This window comes from Callorhinus ursinus, unplaced genomic scaffold, assembly GCF_003265705.2.
Source record: "Callorhinus ursinus isolate GAN/ISIS: 27379988/994484 unplaced genomic scaffold, GSC_fseal_2.0 scaffold25, whole genome shotgun sequence".
NCBI classification, from domain to species: domain Eukaryota; kingdom Metazoa; phylum Chordata; class Mammalia; order Carnivora; family Otariidae; genus Callorhinus; species Callorhinus ursinus.
In genome coordinates this window covers 27,975,136-27,991,723 of record NW_027397087.1, presented here as the reverse complement: position 1 = coordinate 27,991,723, position 16,588 = coordinate 27,975,136, and the positions used below count along the sequence as shown (strand labels likewise).

At 46.3% G+C, this 16,588-nt stretch overlaps 1 protein-coding gene across 12 annotated transcripts in view; it reads right to left on the bottom strand.

Annotated features, from left to right (window-relative positions):
* The window catches only part of TLN2 (talin 2), a 435,837-nt gene that overhangs the window by 75,028 nt on the left and 344,221 nt on the right, over positions 1–16,588 (bottom strand). For all 12 annotated transcript variants that reach the window (XM_073877134.1, XM_073877137.1, XM_073877133.1 and 9 more), the window contains 5 exons: positions 11,051–11,191; positions 10,409–10,590; positions 9,176–9,308; positions 6,595–6,696; positions 2,335–2,505 (listed from right to left, as the gene is read on the bottom strand). In XM_073877134.1, coding sequence (XP_073733235.1) covers positions 2,335–2,505; positions 6,595–6,696; positions 9,176–9,308; positions 10,409–10,590; positions 11,051–11,191 — 729 coding nt within the window. The remainder of the gene's footprint in view (positions 1–2,334; positions 2,506–6,594; positions 6,697–9,175; positions 9,309–10,408; positions 10,591–11,050; positions 11,192–16,588) is intronic.

The window sequence follows — 16,588 nt, the reverse complement described above, 5'->3', positions numbered from 1 at the left end:
CAAGTAACACCGAGGAAATATTTGCCCAAAGAATAGCACCCAAGGTGATTAAATCTGTGCACTAAGCCTCTTAAGAAAGGACCTAAAACCCAGCTTATGGTGGCCTAGGCATCCTTTGTGACGAGGCTGTCAGGGTCTGCAGACAGAGCATAGGCTGAACGCAGGATGCCAGGGAGTGGAGAGACCAAGGTACCCGTCCTGCCTTTACTCATCATGTCTCAGCCTGTCACCAATGCTTCAGCTCAGTCACTGAAAACTGTCCCACTCTTGCGTCCAGCCACCATTCCCAAGCACAGGATGTCCTGTAAAGCTTACAGTGCTGACTACACATGCTCCCGACCCTGAGTTTCTTGGTATAAAACAGAATTCTGCAAGGAGCTCTGAATTTGCAGTCCAAGCAGACGTGCTAATACCTTAAAAACCCAGAAAACGCCTAATTGGAATTATTCTGCCGGGACTGAATCCTCTCAGGTCGGGGTGGAGCAAGGTGCCACTCAGCCGTGGAGAAAAGACAACCCGGAGCTGGGTCTGGAAGCGAGTCCCACTCCGCCCCACCCCGGCCTCACCACCGTGGCAGGTGCAAAGGGGGCTGGGCCACCTCGGGGCACCTATCACTCAGTGATTAGTCAGAAGGGCAGTCTTGTTCTTCTTGCTCAACCTCACCATTTCAGCAACAAGCCTTTTCTCTTTCCAGAAGACTGAGAACAACTTGAGGGCGCTGGCTGGCTCTCGTTATTTTTAGCAGCCCAAGAATTAGGCTCTTAATAGTTGCCAGATACATGATTGGAAAAACTGAACTCAGAAAACGCAAGTCTAAGACATTATTCACACTGCTACCAGAGCGGTGTTTCTCAACTCTGGATGGGTTGTAAGTCCCCACTGCTTACAAAAAAGCCCAAACGCCTTAGAGTGTGGGAGAGGAGGGCTGTCACAACACCCCCCTGGTCGTCCCCACTCTCTGTACGTTCCACGGACATCAGACTGCACGCTCTTCTCCAAAGATACCTCGATCCTTTTGTAACCCTACGCACACCTTTGCATATGCTGTTCCTCCTTGCCAGCATGCCTCGAGCCACCCTTATGTGCCAAATAATTTCTTTTTCTGAGACCGACTAGCCACATGTGGCCTCTTGCTTGCAACTTTGCTCAACCTCTCTCCGGCCCTTGCTTTGGGCAGTCGGCCTGTGTTTCCAGAGGGTGTAGGCTCAGTCCTGACTCGACATCCACCTCTCCTGTGATGTGGGATGACTTACCTAAGCAGTCTCAGTTCTCACGTCTGTATAATGGGAACCTTCTTACAACATGGGATTTTTATGAAGATTAAATATCAAGAGGACATAAGGTAGAAGAGGTGACGTAGAACCAGCACTCAGCAACTGTGAGCTCTAAGATTACTATTGTGTGATTCTTACTCTTACTCTAGAGTCTTCCCTGCTATACCAAGTTATCGATGTGAAGACTTAGAGCTGCGACAAAACACACTAAGAAGAACACGTACATAATGGGGATTCCTATAGCTTGTAGGCAAGTATCCCACACAAACTGTTCCAGCCTGTGTTCCCACAGTGTAGTCTGCTTAAGTGAGGACCCAGGAAATTCAGACTCACTATGTGAAGGCACCTGCCAGAAGGTACAAATAGCAGGAGGAGCCTCTGACCTCCTCTCAAGGTACCAGAACCCTGGGGGAACTTATAAGATGGTTTCACAAGTAAAATAATCACTCGGACACAAATATCACCCCTGAGAGAAGATGGCCTGCTGTCACCATCTTTGGCCACTTCAAGGAGCTGGGTGACAGACACATCGGGCTGAGGCAATGTTCCCCCAGCAAACTAATAAGGGAGATTTTCATATGCAACTGCTGATGCAAGACAATAGAAACACATGCCATGGGTGACCTTGCCCCACATTCTGATTTGAACTTGAGTGTCAGGAATGGAAATATCCAAATGATATTCATTGGAAAACAACTGGGCTTTGCTTTGCACAAGCTGGGTGTCAACACTGAGCAGGTGCCTGGCAGGTATTAATTTTTATTCCTGCAATAACCACACAATGTTTTCCTTTCCCAAGGATGCTTGCCTACATATTCTGACATGGAAAACATAACTTAACAAAAAGGCTTAATTATGTATTAAATATGTATATATATCTTGATGTTCCCCTTAAAGATCCCCGTGAAGGCCAGTTGTAGATTCTTGCCCACCTTTGAGTGGGAAGGCACATACTATCAACCAAGAACTGGAGAAATTTTCCTTGGAGGGACTCAATATTGAGGAATACTTGATGGCTTCTCAGCAGCCCTAGGTGAGTCCCCGGGATCCCGAACTGTACCTTGGGGTTTCCTCCACCTTCTTTGGCTGCATACAACATCTGCAGGGCAGATTCTGCGAGCGTCTTGGTCTGGTCCAGCACCGTCATCTGCTGCTGATGATCCAGAATCTTGGAGGCGACACCGACTGCAGCTAAGATCAGGGGCTCAAAGTAGCTTGCCAGCTGTGTCACCTTTCAAGACAAAAAAGCGACAGATGCATCATGTAAATCCATGTATCTCCTGTAGGGGCCCCACTAGTGGAGATGGGACTGGGACAGGCATGGGATGACGCACAGTGAGAGGCAGACCCGCTGAAATCCACTTTCGTTGTTTCCTATTATTAAATCCACTGTCATGAGTTAGAGTCATCATGCTATACGTGAGACCCTGAGAACTTACATCACTCAATTTTACTTTCAAAAGTACTTGCTCGTTCACGAACTCTCGCTTGGATTTTACTTCCTCTGGCAAGCTCTCCGTCCCGTCTCTCATCATGGCAGAAGTGTTAAGAAATTTGTTCTGTGATCCAGCGTTGGGTGTGAGACTTTTACAAATTTTAACTTCGCCAACAGCAAAGCTTTCGAAAGAACCAGAGCTGAGCATCTTATGAACGCAAAGGAAGGGGGACAGGGAGGGGCAGGGGAGCAGGGCCGTTGAGAGAAGCAGCCTGACAGCAAAGGCTTTCAAGAAGCCAGCCCAACTGCCCTCTGCCCTGAGCGTGTCGACCTAACGTGGGTTTGCATTAAAAGTGAACATGATTTCACATCGGTCCCAATGTTCTGTTCGTGATTAGTCCAGTCCAGGAGAAAAGCCAGATGGCAAAGCACGGTTCTTGCTGAGGCCTCCGTACTCAGGGGCGCCCACCAGCTGGGCAGGGTCATGTGTCACAGACATTTCTTGGGCACATCCCCCATGCCAGGCTTTCTGCTACAGGCTGACCATGCTTCATCTAATCCCCACAGCAATTCTACGAGGTACACACAAATGAAGAAACCAAGGCTTAGGTGAGTGAAGTAACTCTTTCGACCCCAAGCAGCCACGATGTAGAGCAGTGACAGGAAGCAGGTGTTCTCGTCCACAGCCCAGGCTCCCACCTTCCGCTCCACTGCCTGCTACTTCTCATTTTCAGTCCAGCTCTGCCACAGTTGTAATACTGGAGTTTAGAAGTTTGTTGTTTGGTATTTGTTTGCGGCTCTCTGAAGTATTTAAAGTAAAGTCCGAGCGTAATACAGTAATGCGCATCTACCCAGCCTCCAGAATGTCAGCTTTTGACATTCGCTGTGCTTGCTTCAGACCACCATCTATTCCCGCTCAGATAAAACACAGTGACCCTGATCACGCTCTTCTGTTCCGCTCCTCATTGTGTGTGCCAATTACTACTTGCTAAATTATTTCCATCAAGCGTATATAAGTTCAAGCCTTTAGCCAGCAATTTCCCTTAATGCTTCTTCCCATGATGTGGACGAAGAATGAACGTGATGGGGCCGTGGGCAGGAAGGCCACTGAGCGTGAGTGGTGCGGTCACTGGGTCAGAAACGAAGCAGGGGGCAGGGGTTTGTGGGGCTGGTGGTGGTTGGGACAAGGTGGGAGTCCAAAATACGAAAGTTCATTAGAGCTAACAATGAGACACACCATGAGCCAGCAACCAACATACATTTACTCTTTTATCCTCGATTATAGTTCTCTTACAGATGGTTTTAAAGCACCTGAACAGGGCTATTGCTGGCCTTTATGGTATTTTGGATGAATTTTAAAGGGGCTCCCTATCCTTGGGGCAGACACGACTGATGCCAAAGCACACGACTTGGCTGGATTTTGGCCCTAGTCTCTGCCTTGGCCAAACACCTTCGTGTAAGACCCGGCCTGCCTAACTCCAGGTACCAGCCCTCCACATCCCCCTTGGATTTCATCCTCTTCTGCTGGAAGGGCACTCGTGCCTCCACCAAAGGGACCACAGTGCAGTGATGGGTCATCAGGGGTCAGGGCTCATGATGGGTCCTGTATGTTTTAAAGGAATTAAGACGTTTAATGCATTAGAATCTTACATGTCTTCTAGATTCATTTTTCCCCCAAAGATTTAATTAATTAACTATTTAGAGAGAGAGTGCCCACAAGTGGAGGGGAAGGGGGAGAGAGGGAAGCTCAAGCAGACTCTGCGCTGAGCATGGGGCCCAAGGTGGGGCTTGATCTCACGACCCTGAGATCATGAACTGAGCCGAAATCAAGAGTCAGATGCTTAACCGACTGAGCCACCCAGGTGCCCTTCTAGATTAATTTTTTTTTTATTTTAAAAGTACATTTCATCAATGCAACTGTAAAATGTCAAGGGCTGCTGTGTGCTGAGAATTAAATACAACTAAGCTGGTGCCCTCATGGAGGCATTATGGTTGGTGATGGAGAGAGAAAGCTCCAGTGTCAGAGCCACTGGATTTGAATCCTGTGTGTCAGTTCCTTAACGAGAACTCTTAGGCAATCTGCTTCCTATTACCAAACTTCAGTTTCCTTCTCCATAAAATGGGGATGAATAATAGCACTAAGCTCCTTCAGATTGTTAGAAGAATTAAATGAGCATGCATACAAGTACTTAGCACAATGCCTGACATGTAGTAGGCACTCAATAAATGCTAGGTGTCATTATTCTTCATGGATTGTGGACAAAAGTTTTTGAAAGGATGTGCTTTTTCCTGTACTTAGGGAGCTTAGCAAAGACTATAATAACTTCTGTTTTCGAGACATGACAGAATAGGAAATATCCTTACATGGGTTAGCACAGAAGTTAAAATAACACAGAATTTTGAGTACTTGGTACATGATGTTTCCCTAGGCCTAGGGTGGCAGAAAGGGTTGAGTAGTGGCCCCCCAAAAAGGTATGTCTGTGCCCAAATCCCTGGAACCTGTGAATATGATCTTACTGGGAAAGAAAGGTCTTTGCAGATGTATTTAAGTTCTCCAAATGATCACCTTGGATTACCTGGGTGGGTCCTAAATCTGTTAAGAAGTATTCTAATAAGAGACAGAGGAGGGGAAGACAGAAGAGGAGGAGACACCGTGACCACAGAGGCAGAGACTGGCATGGTATCATAGGGAAAGAACACTCAGAGCCACCAGAAGCTAGAAAAGCAAAGAACAGATTCTCCCATAGAGCCTCCAGAAAGAGTCCGGCCCTGCGGACACCTTGATTTTAGACTTCTGTGAGACATTAAGTGGCTGTTGGTTTAAGCCACCCAGTTTGTAGTAATTTGTTATAGCAGCTCTAGGAAACTAATATATGTGGTCTGAGAATTTGCATGTATCACTCCCAAGTGATCTGAAGCTGATCTGGGACCCCACCTGAGTGTCATAATGAAGAATGGGAACCAGGTGGGGATCAACTCTCAGTCCGGGACTCCCCTGGATAGAGGGCCAGAGGCCTCCTTCGTCCAGAACTCTCCTTTAGAAAGTGAGACGGCTTTAGCCAAAGGGCCAAGAGTAAATTTGTCACTCAAACGACACAAATATATTATTTTTCTTTTGATGCCACCCACTGACATAGGAATTAATCTTCTATACTAATACCATATGGGCAGGCACAAGGATTGTTGCTGGAGAAATCTAGACATATTTTCTTACAGAATTTCTACTGGAATCAAAAGTAACCACTAAAATGAAGTCTGGCTAGTCTGCTAGACTTAGTTCCCTGCGGCAGACATGTGGGCAGTGTTCCGGCCCCCCAGGCCAGCCCTGGAGGCTGTTAAAAATCCGATTTTTGCCCTCTCTATCCTGAGGCACAGGCTGCTGGACAAGGCAACTACCCTTGAAAGATTTGCAAAATGAACCCCAAACAGGCAGAGCATGAGTCAGTACTTATACAATGCGGGTATGAGCTCTCAGTTGAAAGGCTCCTCTGGAGTGGGCTAGGGAGGCCTGGTTGTCCAGAGTGAAGTGTGCAAGTTTGCTCTGCTGCTTCATGTGTGAGAACAGGCACTTTTAGAAGCCATGGAAGAAAAATGTATCCCTAAAGACGTGAGAATGGGACCAGTCAGCCAGGGACAAAAGATGGCAGACAGCAGACTAGCAATATCAACGTTCATCTCTGGCTCATCCAGCGAAGGTCAAGAGCAACAGATGACTGTAAATGTCTTGTTGGCTGGGAAGTCCGGCAATAGCCAGAAAGGTGTCACTCCAGTTTCTGTTTGAACTCTAGGTGAAAACAGATCCTGAAGTGGTCAGTGATCAATCTTGTGCCCCGCCCCCCCATCACTCACGCACACCCTCAGCAGGATCCCCTTGGGGCACATTACCTTATGTCCCAGCTGAGCTGCTTCTCCCCGCGCCGCTGTGGCGATGGGATCGATAAGGTGCCCGATTTCCTGGACCACTGAAGTTAGCTGCTCCTGCAGGGCCTGATAAGGACAGAGAGCTGTCAAATTCACCCTACGGCAATTCACCACGTAGCCACACTGATTTAAAAATAAAAAGGCCCACGCAAAAGACAAGGGAGGCCATGAGAAATGGATATCAAAACATCCACTGTATCTATAATGGATAACACCTCTCTTGGGTGAGCCATGTAGCTACCACTCCACCCCGCCCTTCCCAGGGATCCTCAGCTCCCCTGGGCTAGAGCCCCCACAATTCCAGTGAGTGACACAAGGCAAGCCCAAAGAATACTTTTCTTACTGGCTGCTCACTCACACCAACCACAGTGTTAAGTGGTGCTGCTGGTATCCTTACTTTCAGTTATGCAGCATAACTACTGGAAATAAGGAACCTTTCCTTCCAAGAAGAGAAGACAACTTTGTTTGAATGGGGAGAGCTAACGTGAGGTCTGGGGAAATGTCCAGGTGGCTGTGTCCTCTGAAATAAGAACCCCTTCAGGGAGGAGAGGAGGGGAGAAAAGGGTGATAGGAAAATGAGATCAGCTCTCTGAAAGCAGGACCATTTCCCAGACAGCACACTGTGAAAATGGCAGGTGAGTTACCCACTGGGCTCAGCTCAGGCTCTAAGTACATTGTATTTGGTGACGTGAATGCATATATTAAACATCGCACCCCCAAGGTATTTCTTCTCAGGTTTGAAAGAAGAACTGAACTCGTGCCGTTAAGAGATGAGGCCAAGTATCTGGATGATGCTGGAGTATGAGGGAGATGGGGAATTTCAAGGTAGACATTAGTAGCTGGTAGCAGGACAGATCAGATCCTTTGTCGGACTCTTCCTAGGAAATTTGCTTGATGGATTCAGGATTAATAGATCACAGCATTGGACATTTTAGGTCTTCACATGCCAGCATGGAACAGGGTAATTTCTGACAAGGTGACAATGCTCTGCTTGCCAGAAATGAGACTCTGGCCCGTGCTGCTTTCCCTGTGAATAATACTGCATACAGGCTGGGGGCTCTGGGCAAAGGTTAGTTATTGAAAAGAGCAATCTAACACGCCAAATGGTAAACAAAGTCCTCGGGATACAAAAGAAAAAGAAAGACAGAGATAGAAAGTTGGATGAAGGCGGAGAGAAACATCTAAACTTCAAGGATCTTATTTAGTTCACTATCATCTTTCTGCTCATCATGTGATTATAGTCAAGAATGCAAGAATAGGGGCACCTGAGTGGCTCGGTCAGTTAAGTGTCTGCCTTTGGCTCAGGTCATGATCCTGGAGTCCTGGGATCCAGTCCCACATTGGACTCCTTGCTCAGCGGTTAGTCTGCTTCTCCCCCTCCCTCTGCTCCTCCTCCCACTCATGCTCTCTCTCTCAAACAAAACAAAACAAAACACCTAAAAATGCAAGAATATTTCAGCAATGTTATCTTATTACAGATGGCTTATTAAAACAAATGTGGTAATAAGTAGGGAGCACACATAGTTCAAAGGGAGGGATTTTCTTTCTAGGGAGGAAGGGAAGAGAGAGGATATGTTTTGGGAGGGGTGGTGAAAGGATGGGGGTGTGAGGGGGAGGTTCCGGGGTGCTGGTCATCTTTGTTCCTTGACCTGGGTGCTAACTAAAGGCTGTGTTCAGTTGGTGATAATTCATCAAGCTGTGTACTTATGACATGCACACTGTTCTGTATGCAGGTCCCTCCTTTAATAAAAGGTTGACAATAATTATAACATTCTGCACAGGATGAGAATATTTCTTCTTTCTTTTCTTGACAGTGGGGGAGGAGGGCAGAGCTGGAGTAAAATCGACAGCTCTATTAATAAAAATGAGCAAGACCAACTCTGGGCCCACTGCCTAGAGACAGCGGGCCTAAGTTCACTGTTGATGAATTCAGGGGTGGTAAGGGAAATGTCAGTAAACACAGCATCCATATTTATTAAGCAGCTCCTGAGTGTCAGGGACTTTTGACAGAGAGAAGGAAGAAAAAATTGGCAAAAAAAGGCCGTGGCTCTGAATTAAAAAGATAATGCAAACGGTTCCCAACACTGGATATTGGGTAACTTAGGATAGAATCCTTTATCTCTGAATGGACCAAATGTGTAGAGTTTAATACTAAATATGCCCATTGGTCAAAAAAATGCATTGATAAAACGTGACAAGGAAACATTCAACATTTATTGCCTTGGCCTGCTCTACTGATGTGTGAAACTGAATATGGTAACCCCACCTTACTGACGCACTCTCATCTGACATTGATCATTTTCCCCCAATTGTCATTTCCACTCCAGCAGCACACGTGTTCCTTCACCAAACCCTCATTCCCTACTCATCATCTGCCTTAGTCCCTCAAAAAACTTCCCCGGTGGGTTCCAGGAGAAGGTGCTTCAATGACAACATGCTAGCATCAAAAAAGTATTTGGTCCCATTCCTCACCCCCTGAAGCCTGATGCTGAGAATGTTTGGCTCTTCCAGAGATCTCTGATCTGGCCACAGAGCCCCGGCCTACCTCCACAGAGATGTCATCCCTTGTGGCCAAGCTCTGGCTGACAGCTGCCAGCGAGGCCTGCTCAATGTCCCGGATGCATCGGTTGATGCCATCAATGGAGTAGTCACACTCTCTCTGTCCAGGGGCCTTGTCCCTGGAAGGAACAGGGCAGGTCAAATAGATTCCTCAGAGTTCAAGTCCCACAACTTGCTGCAGCACTGGTGGGCTGGGAGCCCCTGTCTACTTTCTACTGGGTTTGATTGCTGTATTTAAGGAGTGACTCTCTGACCCTTGCTTGGGAATGCCTCTTTGCAGAGCCCATGCATTTCTTCATATAACACTTGTATTTATTTATTTCTAGTGGGAAGGATATGATGCTGTTCCTCATTTCAGGCTGATGAGAGGCACCTGCTAATCAAACATTTTGGCGGCACTGGCTTAAGGATACGACCCTTATTATTATTATTATTATTATTTTTTAAAGGTCAGTGCTATTTCCAGTGCAATTATACTGTACTCTCTACATTGCATACAATTCACAAAGTCCTACGGTAGAAGTTAAAATATTTAGTGGATTTTTCTTTGTAAGGCATTGGGTAAGAGAACAGTGGTGGTGAGTCTCAAAAGCGATCAAAAAGCAAAGTATAGCTAAGGTAAAGGATGCGTTCCATGTCCTGGGGTATTAACTTTGGTCAACTTCAGAGATGTTATACCAACTCTGGGGATTTTTCAGGTTCATACTATCGCCCAGGAGTTCAGAGATGTCCAGAGTCACTGTGGGACCTAGAATATTCTTCTTGCCTTATTAGCAAAATAAGGTAACCTCAAATCCTGCTCAATATACAGTGGTGTTCTCTGCCTAAGCTCCTAGATACAGACGATGTAGTACAATGGTTAGGACTGGGACTAGGACCATCAGGTCTGGGGATGACCATGAGAATACTCCCTAAGTCCTTTCTGCCTGGATTCTCTCATCAGTAAAAAGGGTGACCATGGCAGTGTTTACTTCACAAGGCTGTTGTGATGAAGAAATAAGGTAACATAGGTAAAGTGTTCAGAACGGTTTCTGACATAGAGTGAGTGTTTAGGTTAGCTACTGTTGTGCCCAGCGCTACCACTGGTCCCAAAGAGCCAAACAAAAAGACGATAATAATGATCAGCTCCATTGCTATTAAATCGAAGTCCTGTTGGGCTTACCCTCCCCCTGCCCTGTTCAGATGCAGGTCCCTAGCAATTTCTGGAGGAGAAACTAACCTGATAGATGTGATGAGACTCTTGATTGAGTCAGACACGGTGTGGGAGTGTCCAGCTAGCACAGACCAGGTGGGCGGGTCTTTGGGGTTGATGGCCAGTGAGCGTGCAGTGCGAATGAGGTATGACGAACTCTCCAGCATGGTCTTGGCTGAGACCAGGATCGGTTCCTGCGCCTGGGAGCCCTGGGAGCAAACAGCAGAAGGGGAAAGGGCAGGGTGCACAGATTAAATGAATGAGGAGGGGCTCTGGAATGCCCTGCTCTTTACCAAGTCACTACCTATGTTCTTTGGAAAGAGACACAGAGGTGAGGAAACCATGGAGGCTGATTCACAAAGAGCCTGGAGAGCAAGCACTCGGGTCCATGTTCACTCTTAGGTACCATTTTCGAATATGGCACATGCCAAGAAAGAATCAGCCCCAAACAGGCACAGAGCTTGTTCTTAACACATAAAGCTAAGGCATTACCACTTAAGAGATGCACATATCTTGAGTTTCATGAACTCTGTGAAAATACCATCATCAACAACAACAACAATGCACTACAAGACAGAGCTTTTGGAATTCTTAACTGTTCATGCTCGTTTGGTGCCACACAGACTAGCCAAAGACCCTAATATTACCTTTGCTGCAAAGACCCCCTACCTCGGAACTGATCTGGGCAGGAACGCTGACAAACTCAGGGTTGGATGCGAATGCTGTCAGGTTCTCCACAGCTTCGATCAAGGGTGCGGTGGCAATGCGACACTTATTGCGGTTGTCTTCGGAGAAATCCCCATCCAGGGCCTGATGGGAGAACACACGGAGACATTATCCCACGGAGATGCACAAACCACTCCTGGCCACCATAATCATCTCCTAGTGGAAAAATGTGGTTTAATGGGATACTGAAAATGTTTGGTGAATTCATAAAAAAAAAAAAAAAGAACAAATCAGACAGATCAAGCTACCTAGCAGAGCGACTCAGTTAGCAATCCTAAGAAATTAAGTTTAATATACAGCTCACAGAGCAGCTGACCTCAAAGTCCATCATCTTCCCGTGCATATGACCTTGCAGCTGAACCATTTTCTTCCCCACTTTTCACACTATAACCTTTGGGCTCTTCCCCTCCATTTTCACTTTTAAGTCTCTTCCCTCCCAAATTATAAAAATACTTTACATTGCATAGCACTTTCAACTTTTTCTAACTTTTACTGGATATCCCTGAATGAATAACGGAGGTGGGGCTTCCATATCTGCCATTTTGAAATGAGCAAAGTGGACTCCAATGGGAAGGAATGGACTAGAACTACCCCCAACAATATGGACAAATCTCATAAACATAGTATTTACAGAGCCCAGTCACAAAAATGTACCTACTACAGGATTCCATTTATACCAAGTACAAAAAGAGGTGAAACTAATTTGTTAGCTGTCTGGTCACCCTTCAGAGCAGGTAAGACTAAGGGGCCCAAAGGGGGCTTCTGGGGGCTGGTCATGTTCTATTTCTTGATCTGGTTGTAGTTACCTAGGTGTATTCAACTTACGTTCACTGAGCTCTATACATACGATGTGTGTTTTTGTCTATCCATCTTATGCTTCAATAGCTTTTTAAGAAAAAGAGTAGCAGGTAACACAGTGGCACTGAGTGATCAGTCACATTGCTGATTAATGGCCTAGATGAGGAGAATCCAGGAACACAGCCTGTGATTCATGAAAGGCTGCCTAACAGAGGGCTAACACTTTGACTTGAGGTTCCCCAACCCCAGACCCCACCTTCTGAAGAACAAGACTGTTAGAACCTATAGGCTGTGACCTGGAGACAACATCCCTTCCTCCCAGCAAAGGGCTACACTTGAGAAGGCAGTTATATTTGTAGAAGAATAATAAATTTCTCCGTTAAATGACCAATTAAACTTTTAATTCAACTGTTATGAGCAATCTATAAAAGCCAATTTAGACAATTAGTGAACAAAAAACCAGAGGCCCCAGCATTCTGAAACAAACCAGATCTGAGATGAGAGCATTTCTATTTTTCAGGAAGGCAAGAGTAGGCAGCCACATATGCTTTAAAGGCTATTTCTGAATAACAACTTCATTCCAATCAAGCTTTGGCAGCTTGGGACAATAATTATACATCCTGCCACGCTAATATTTTCGGAGGAATTCCCACGAGCCTGGCTCATTTACCATCTTCGCTAATACCACACATGGCTTGCCTCTGCTCATCTGCAGGCACTGACCTCTCTTCTAACCTCACCAATTCTGCCATTCTTTCAACCCAATGGCAGCCCTACGTGCTAGTTCTTGCTCACACATATGGTCCCCATTCTAACTGCCACTCGTGTGCTCAGTACATGTGGAGTCGGTGCCTGCGACCTGCACTGTGTCTTGTTCCTCTAATCTTATTGCACCATCAATATCATTGACTCCTTGAGGTCAGGCCCCACCAGGCTTCAGAGCCATCTGGGAACCCAGGGGGAGGCAGGGCAGGTGCTACTCAGCAGGAGCCTGACCAGAGTGACCCCGGAACGGGCAAACTGGTGTAGCAGGCAGATGGCAGGAATGGACTTCGGTGTCAAAGGAACTCAAATCCTAGCTGCACCAGTGGCCAGTCACACCCCCTCCACCTGGGATGATGTGGCATCTAGCTCAATGGAAGATGACAAGCCTCCCCTTTGTGCTGCTCATTCCTCCTGTTCTTATCGCCCCATCCCCTTTTTCTACCTTCTACAACCTTCTTGGCTGCTTAGGAAGGTAGGCATCTGATCAAGCCACCAACATTTACTTGAACTTATCCAAAAATGAAAAGACAAATAGCCGAGGTAAATCCGAAGGAACAGTTTTCTAATTGTGCAGTTTCATGAACTGTGCCAACAGATTAAGAAAGGATATATAGAGTTTGAGCCTGGGCACTAACATCATGTATCCTGCAGCCCACTGCTATTCATGGGACAGGATCTTGAATAACATGGAACAGAACACCAAGCTACAGCAACCACTATTTCCACTAGAGGTAGCATTTAGCATCAGAAAGGATGGGTTACACAGATATTATGTCGTTTCTGAATGCTGCTTCCACTCTGGGGATGGCTGAGCCCCCCGAGTAAACTGAATATGCCAATCTGCTCATTGGTGAAATTGCAGGTAGACATGACAGTTTTCATGCAGACATTCCATGTAACAGAATGTCTACTACAGCAGCTGCAACAATGAAGGGGTAAATTCATTTAGCCAAATGCCTGGGACCCATTAAGACAAGGATCCTCTTGACCCCTGGGCTAGCTCCTTTGAATGTTCTCTTAGCACAATCTCAAGGGAGTCTAGGAGAAACAATTTCTATATGCGTACCAGAATCAAAGATCCACGGACTTTGGGGGGTTGGAAGGGGCCTTAAGACCTTAAAGATTTGGGACCTTAGTTCTAAATCTCCAACGTTCTAGATGATAAAACCAACACCTAGAAGGTGGCATGCTATCCAAGCTCACGCCTCAAACCACAACCCAAGAGCTCTGGCTCCCTTCTCTCATGACCTTAGACAAAGGTAGTAAGAATTGGAATAAGAGAAGCCCAAGAAGTTTTCCCCTTTCTTTTTCTTCTGAAAAAAATCTCCTTTACCAATCCAAACCTAAGGATGACCAAGAAGACATACGTACAGTCAAGTCAAAATCAATTGAAGAGCACTGGATCTGGTATCTTTGGTACACACTAGGTATACTTAATCCCCAAATCTGAGCTTTACCTCTCCTGTGAGAGGCAAGGCCATCCTTCAACTTCTCAGAGAAATTAAAACTGTTGTACAACTTCTATTTGGCACCCAAACCTAAGCGAGTGCATGTGTGAAAGAGCATTCTATTCCACCCATGTGATTCGAGACTAGGTAATGAACTGACTGAAGAAAGAAAAGCAGGGGTCCCTGTGTGGGGTGACAGCAACCGTGGGTAGGGGTCTGTGTGCTTCTAATGTGGCTGGTGTTTAGAGCAATCTGCCAGGGAGGAGGGTGCAGATATTTATTCCTGCTGAGCCAAGCTTTGGGATTTTAAAGAACACCGTCGGTAGAGGTTTAAGATTCTTGGGGGCACACATTCTAATGGTGTGGATAACCCGCTGCTAAGGTCTATTCCCTGATCTCCCATGTTCCTCTGGCTGGGGTCCCTCCCGTTTTTGTGCCTATAATGGTGTGGCAGCTGGGACTGAGGCTTGGGCACATCCTCATGGTTAAAAGAAAAAAAAAAGGTTGGGGAGCAGGATGGTGGAGGAGCAGGAGACCTGGATTTCGTCTGGTCTCAGGAATTCAGCTGAATAGGGATCAAACCATTCTGAACACCTACGAACTCAACAGGAGATTGAAGAAGAGAGTAGCAACAACGCTCTGAACAGAAAAGCGACCACTTTCTGGAAGGTAGGACGTGCGGAGAAGTGAATCCGAGGCGATATTCGGGAGGATAGACGGCGGGGGAGGGGCCTCCGGCGGCCGCTTCTGGCAAGTGCTACAGCCGCGGAGCACAAAATCGGAACTTTTAGAAGTCGGCTTCGCTGAGGGACGTCGCTGCAGTGGCTAAGCGGGGTGTGGAACCCTTGTGGGACAGTGTGGTCTCAGGACCCTCGGGGTCACAGAAAGACCGGGGGTGCCTGAGTGCGGCAGAGCTCCTAGGTATCGGAGCGGGGAAGCCGGCTGCAGAGACGGAGCTGAGGCGCGGGCTCTCAGCTCGGGGTTGCCATAAACTGTGATCCGCGGCCCAGTCGGGCCCCTGCGCCTCCAGCAGGGACCCAACAAGCGGCAGAGCCGGGGAGACTCCCCTTCCTCCCACAGGAGAAGCGGCCCGGGAGCGCACCGCAGGGATCTGCTGGGTTTGGAGACTCCACACGGGGTCGGGTGCCAGAGATAGAAACGCTCGGTCACAGGCCGGGTGAGCACGGAGTGTGGCGGAGACCGGGGAGACAGGAGTGACTGCTTTTCTCTGGGGGCGCACTGAGGAGCGGGGACCCGAGTTCTCGGCTCCTCTGGGCGGAGATTGGGAGGCTGCCATTTTCACTCTTGTCCTCCAAGGCTGTGCCGAGAGCTTGCAGGGAACAAAAGCTCCTGAGAGCAAACCCCAGCAGCTTGCTTAGCCCGGACCGACAAGGGCGGGGCAATTCCGCCTCCGGCAAAGACATTTGAGAACCACGGCAACAGGCCCCTCCCCCAGAAGATCAGCACGAACAGCCAGCAAGACAAGACCAAGTTTACCGATCAAGGACAACGGGAGAACTCCAGCGCGGGGAATTCTGCACATAGAATTCATGGCTTTTTTACCATGATTCATTAGTCTTTCAAAGTTAATTTTTTTAAACTTTTTTTTGAATTTTTCTTTTTCCCCTTTTCAACCAACATCTTATCAATTCCTTTTTAAAAAAATTTTTTTTTATTTTTCATTTTTAGAGTCATATTCTATCCCTTTATAGTAGTTACCCTTATTTTTGGCATATATATATATAAGTTGTTCTCTCTTTAAAATTTTGAGATACACTTTCTTCTAACAGATCAAAATATACCCTAAATCTCCAGTGTATGGCTTTGTTCTAGTCTCCTCCCTGATCATATTCTCTTCCCTTTTTCTTTCTTTTTTAATCCTTTTTTCTTTTTTCAAGCACCTTATAAATTCCTTTTAAAAATTTTTTTTATAATTTTCATCTTTACAGTCATATTCCATCCGTTCATTGTATCAACCCTTATTTTGCACATATATATAAGTCTTTCTTTCTTTAAAATTTTAGGAGGCACTTTCTTCTAACAGACAAAAATACACCCAAAATCTAGTGTGTGGCACTGATCTATGCACCAGCCTGATCATATTTGATCATATTCTGTTTTTTTGTTTTGTTCTGTTTTTGTTCGTTTTTATCTTTTTCTTTTTCCTTTTTTTTCCCTCTTTCTTTTTTCTTTCTTTCCCATTCTTTTCCCCTGGTTTAAGGTCTTTTCTGATTTGTTTAGAGTATATTTCTGGGGGCGTTGTTAACCTGTTAGCATTTTGTTCTCTCATTCATCTATTCTCCTCTGGACAAAATGACAAGACGAAAGAAATCACCTCAACAAAAAGAACAAGAGGTAGTACCGTCTGCCAGGGACCTACTCAATACAGACATTAGTGTGATGTTGGACCTAGAGTTCAGAATCATGATTTTAAAGATACTAGCTGGGCTTGAAAAAAGCGTGGAAGATA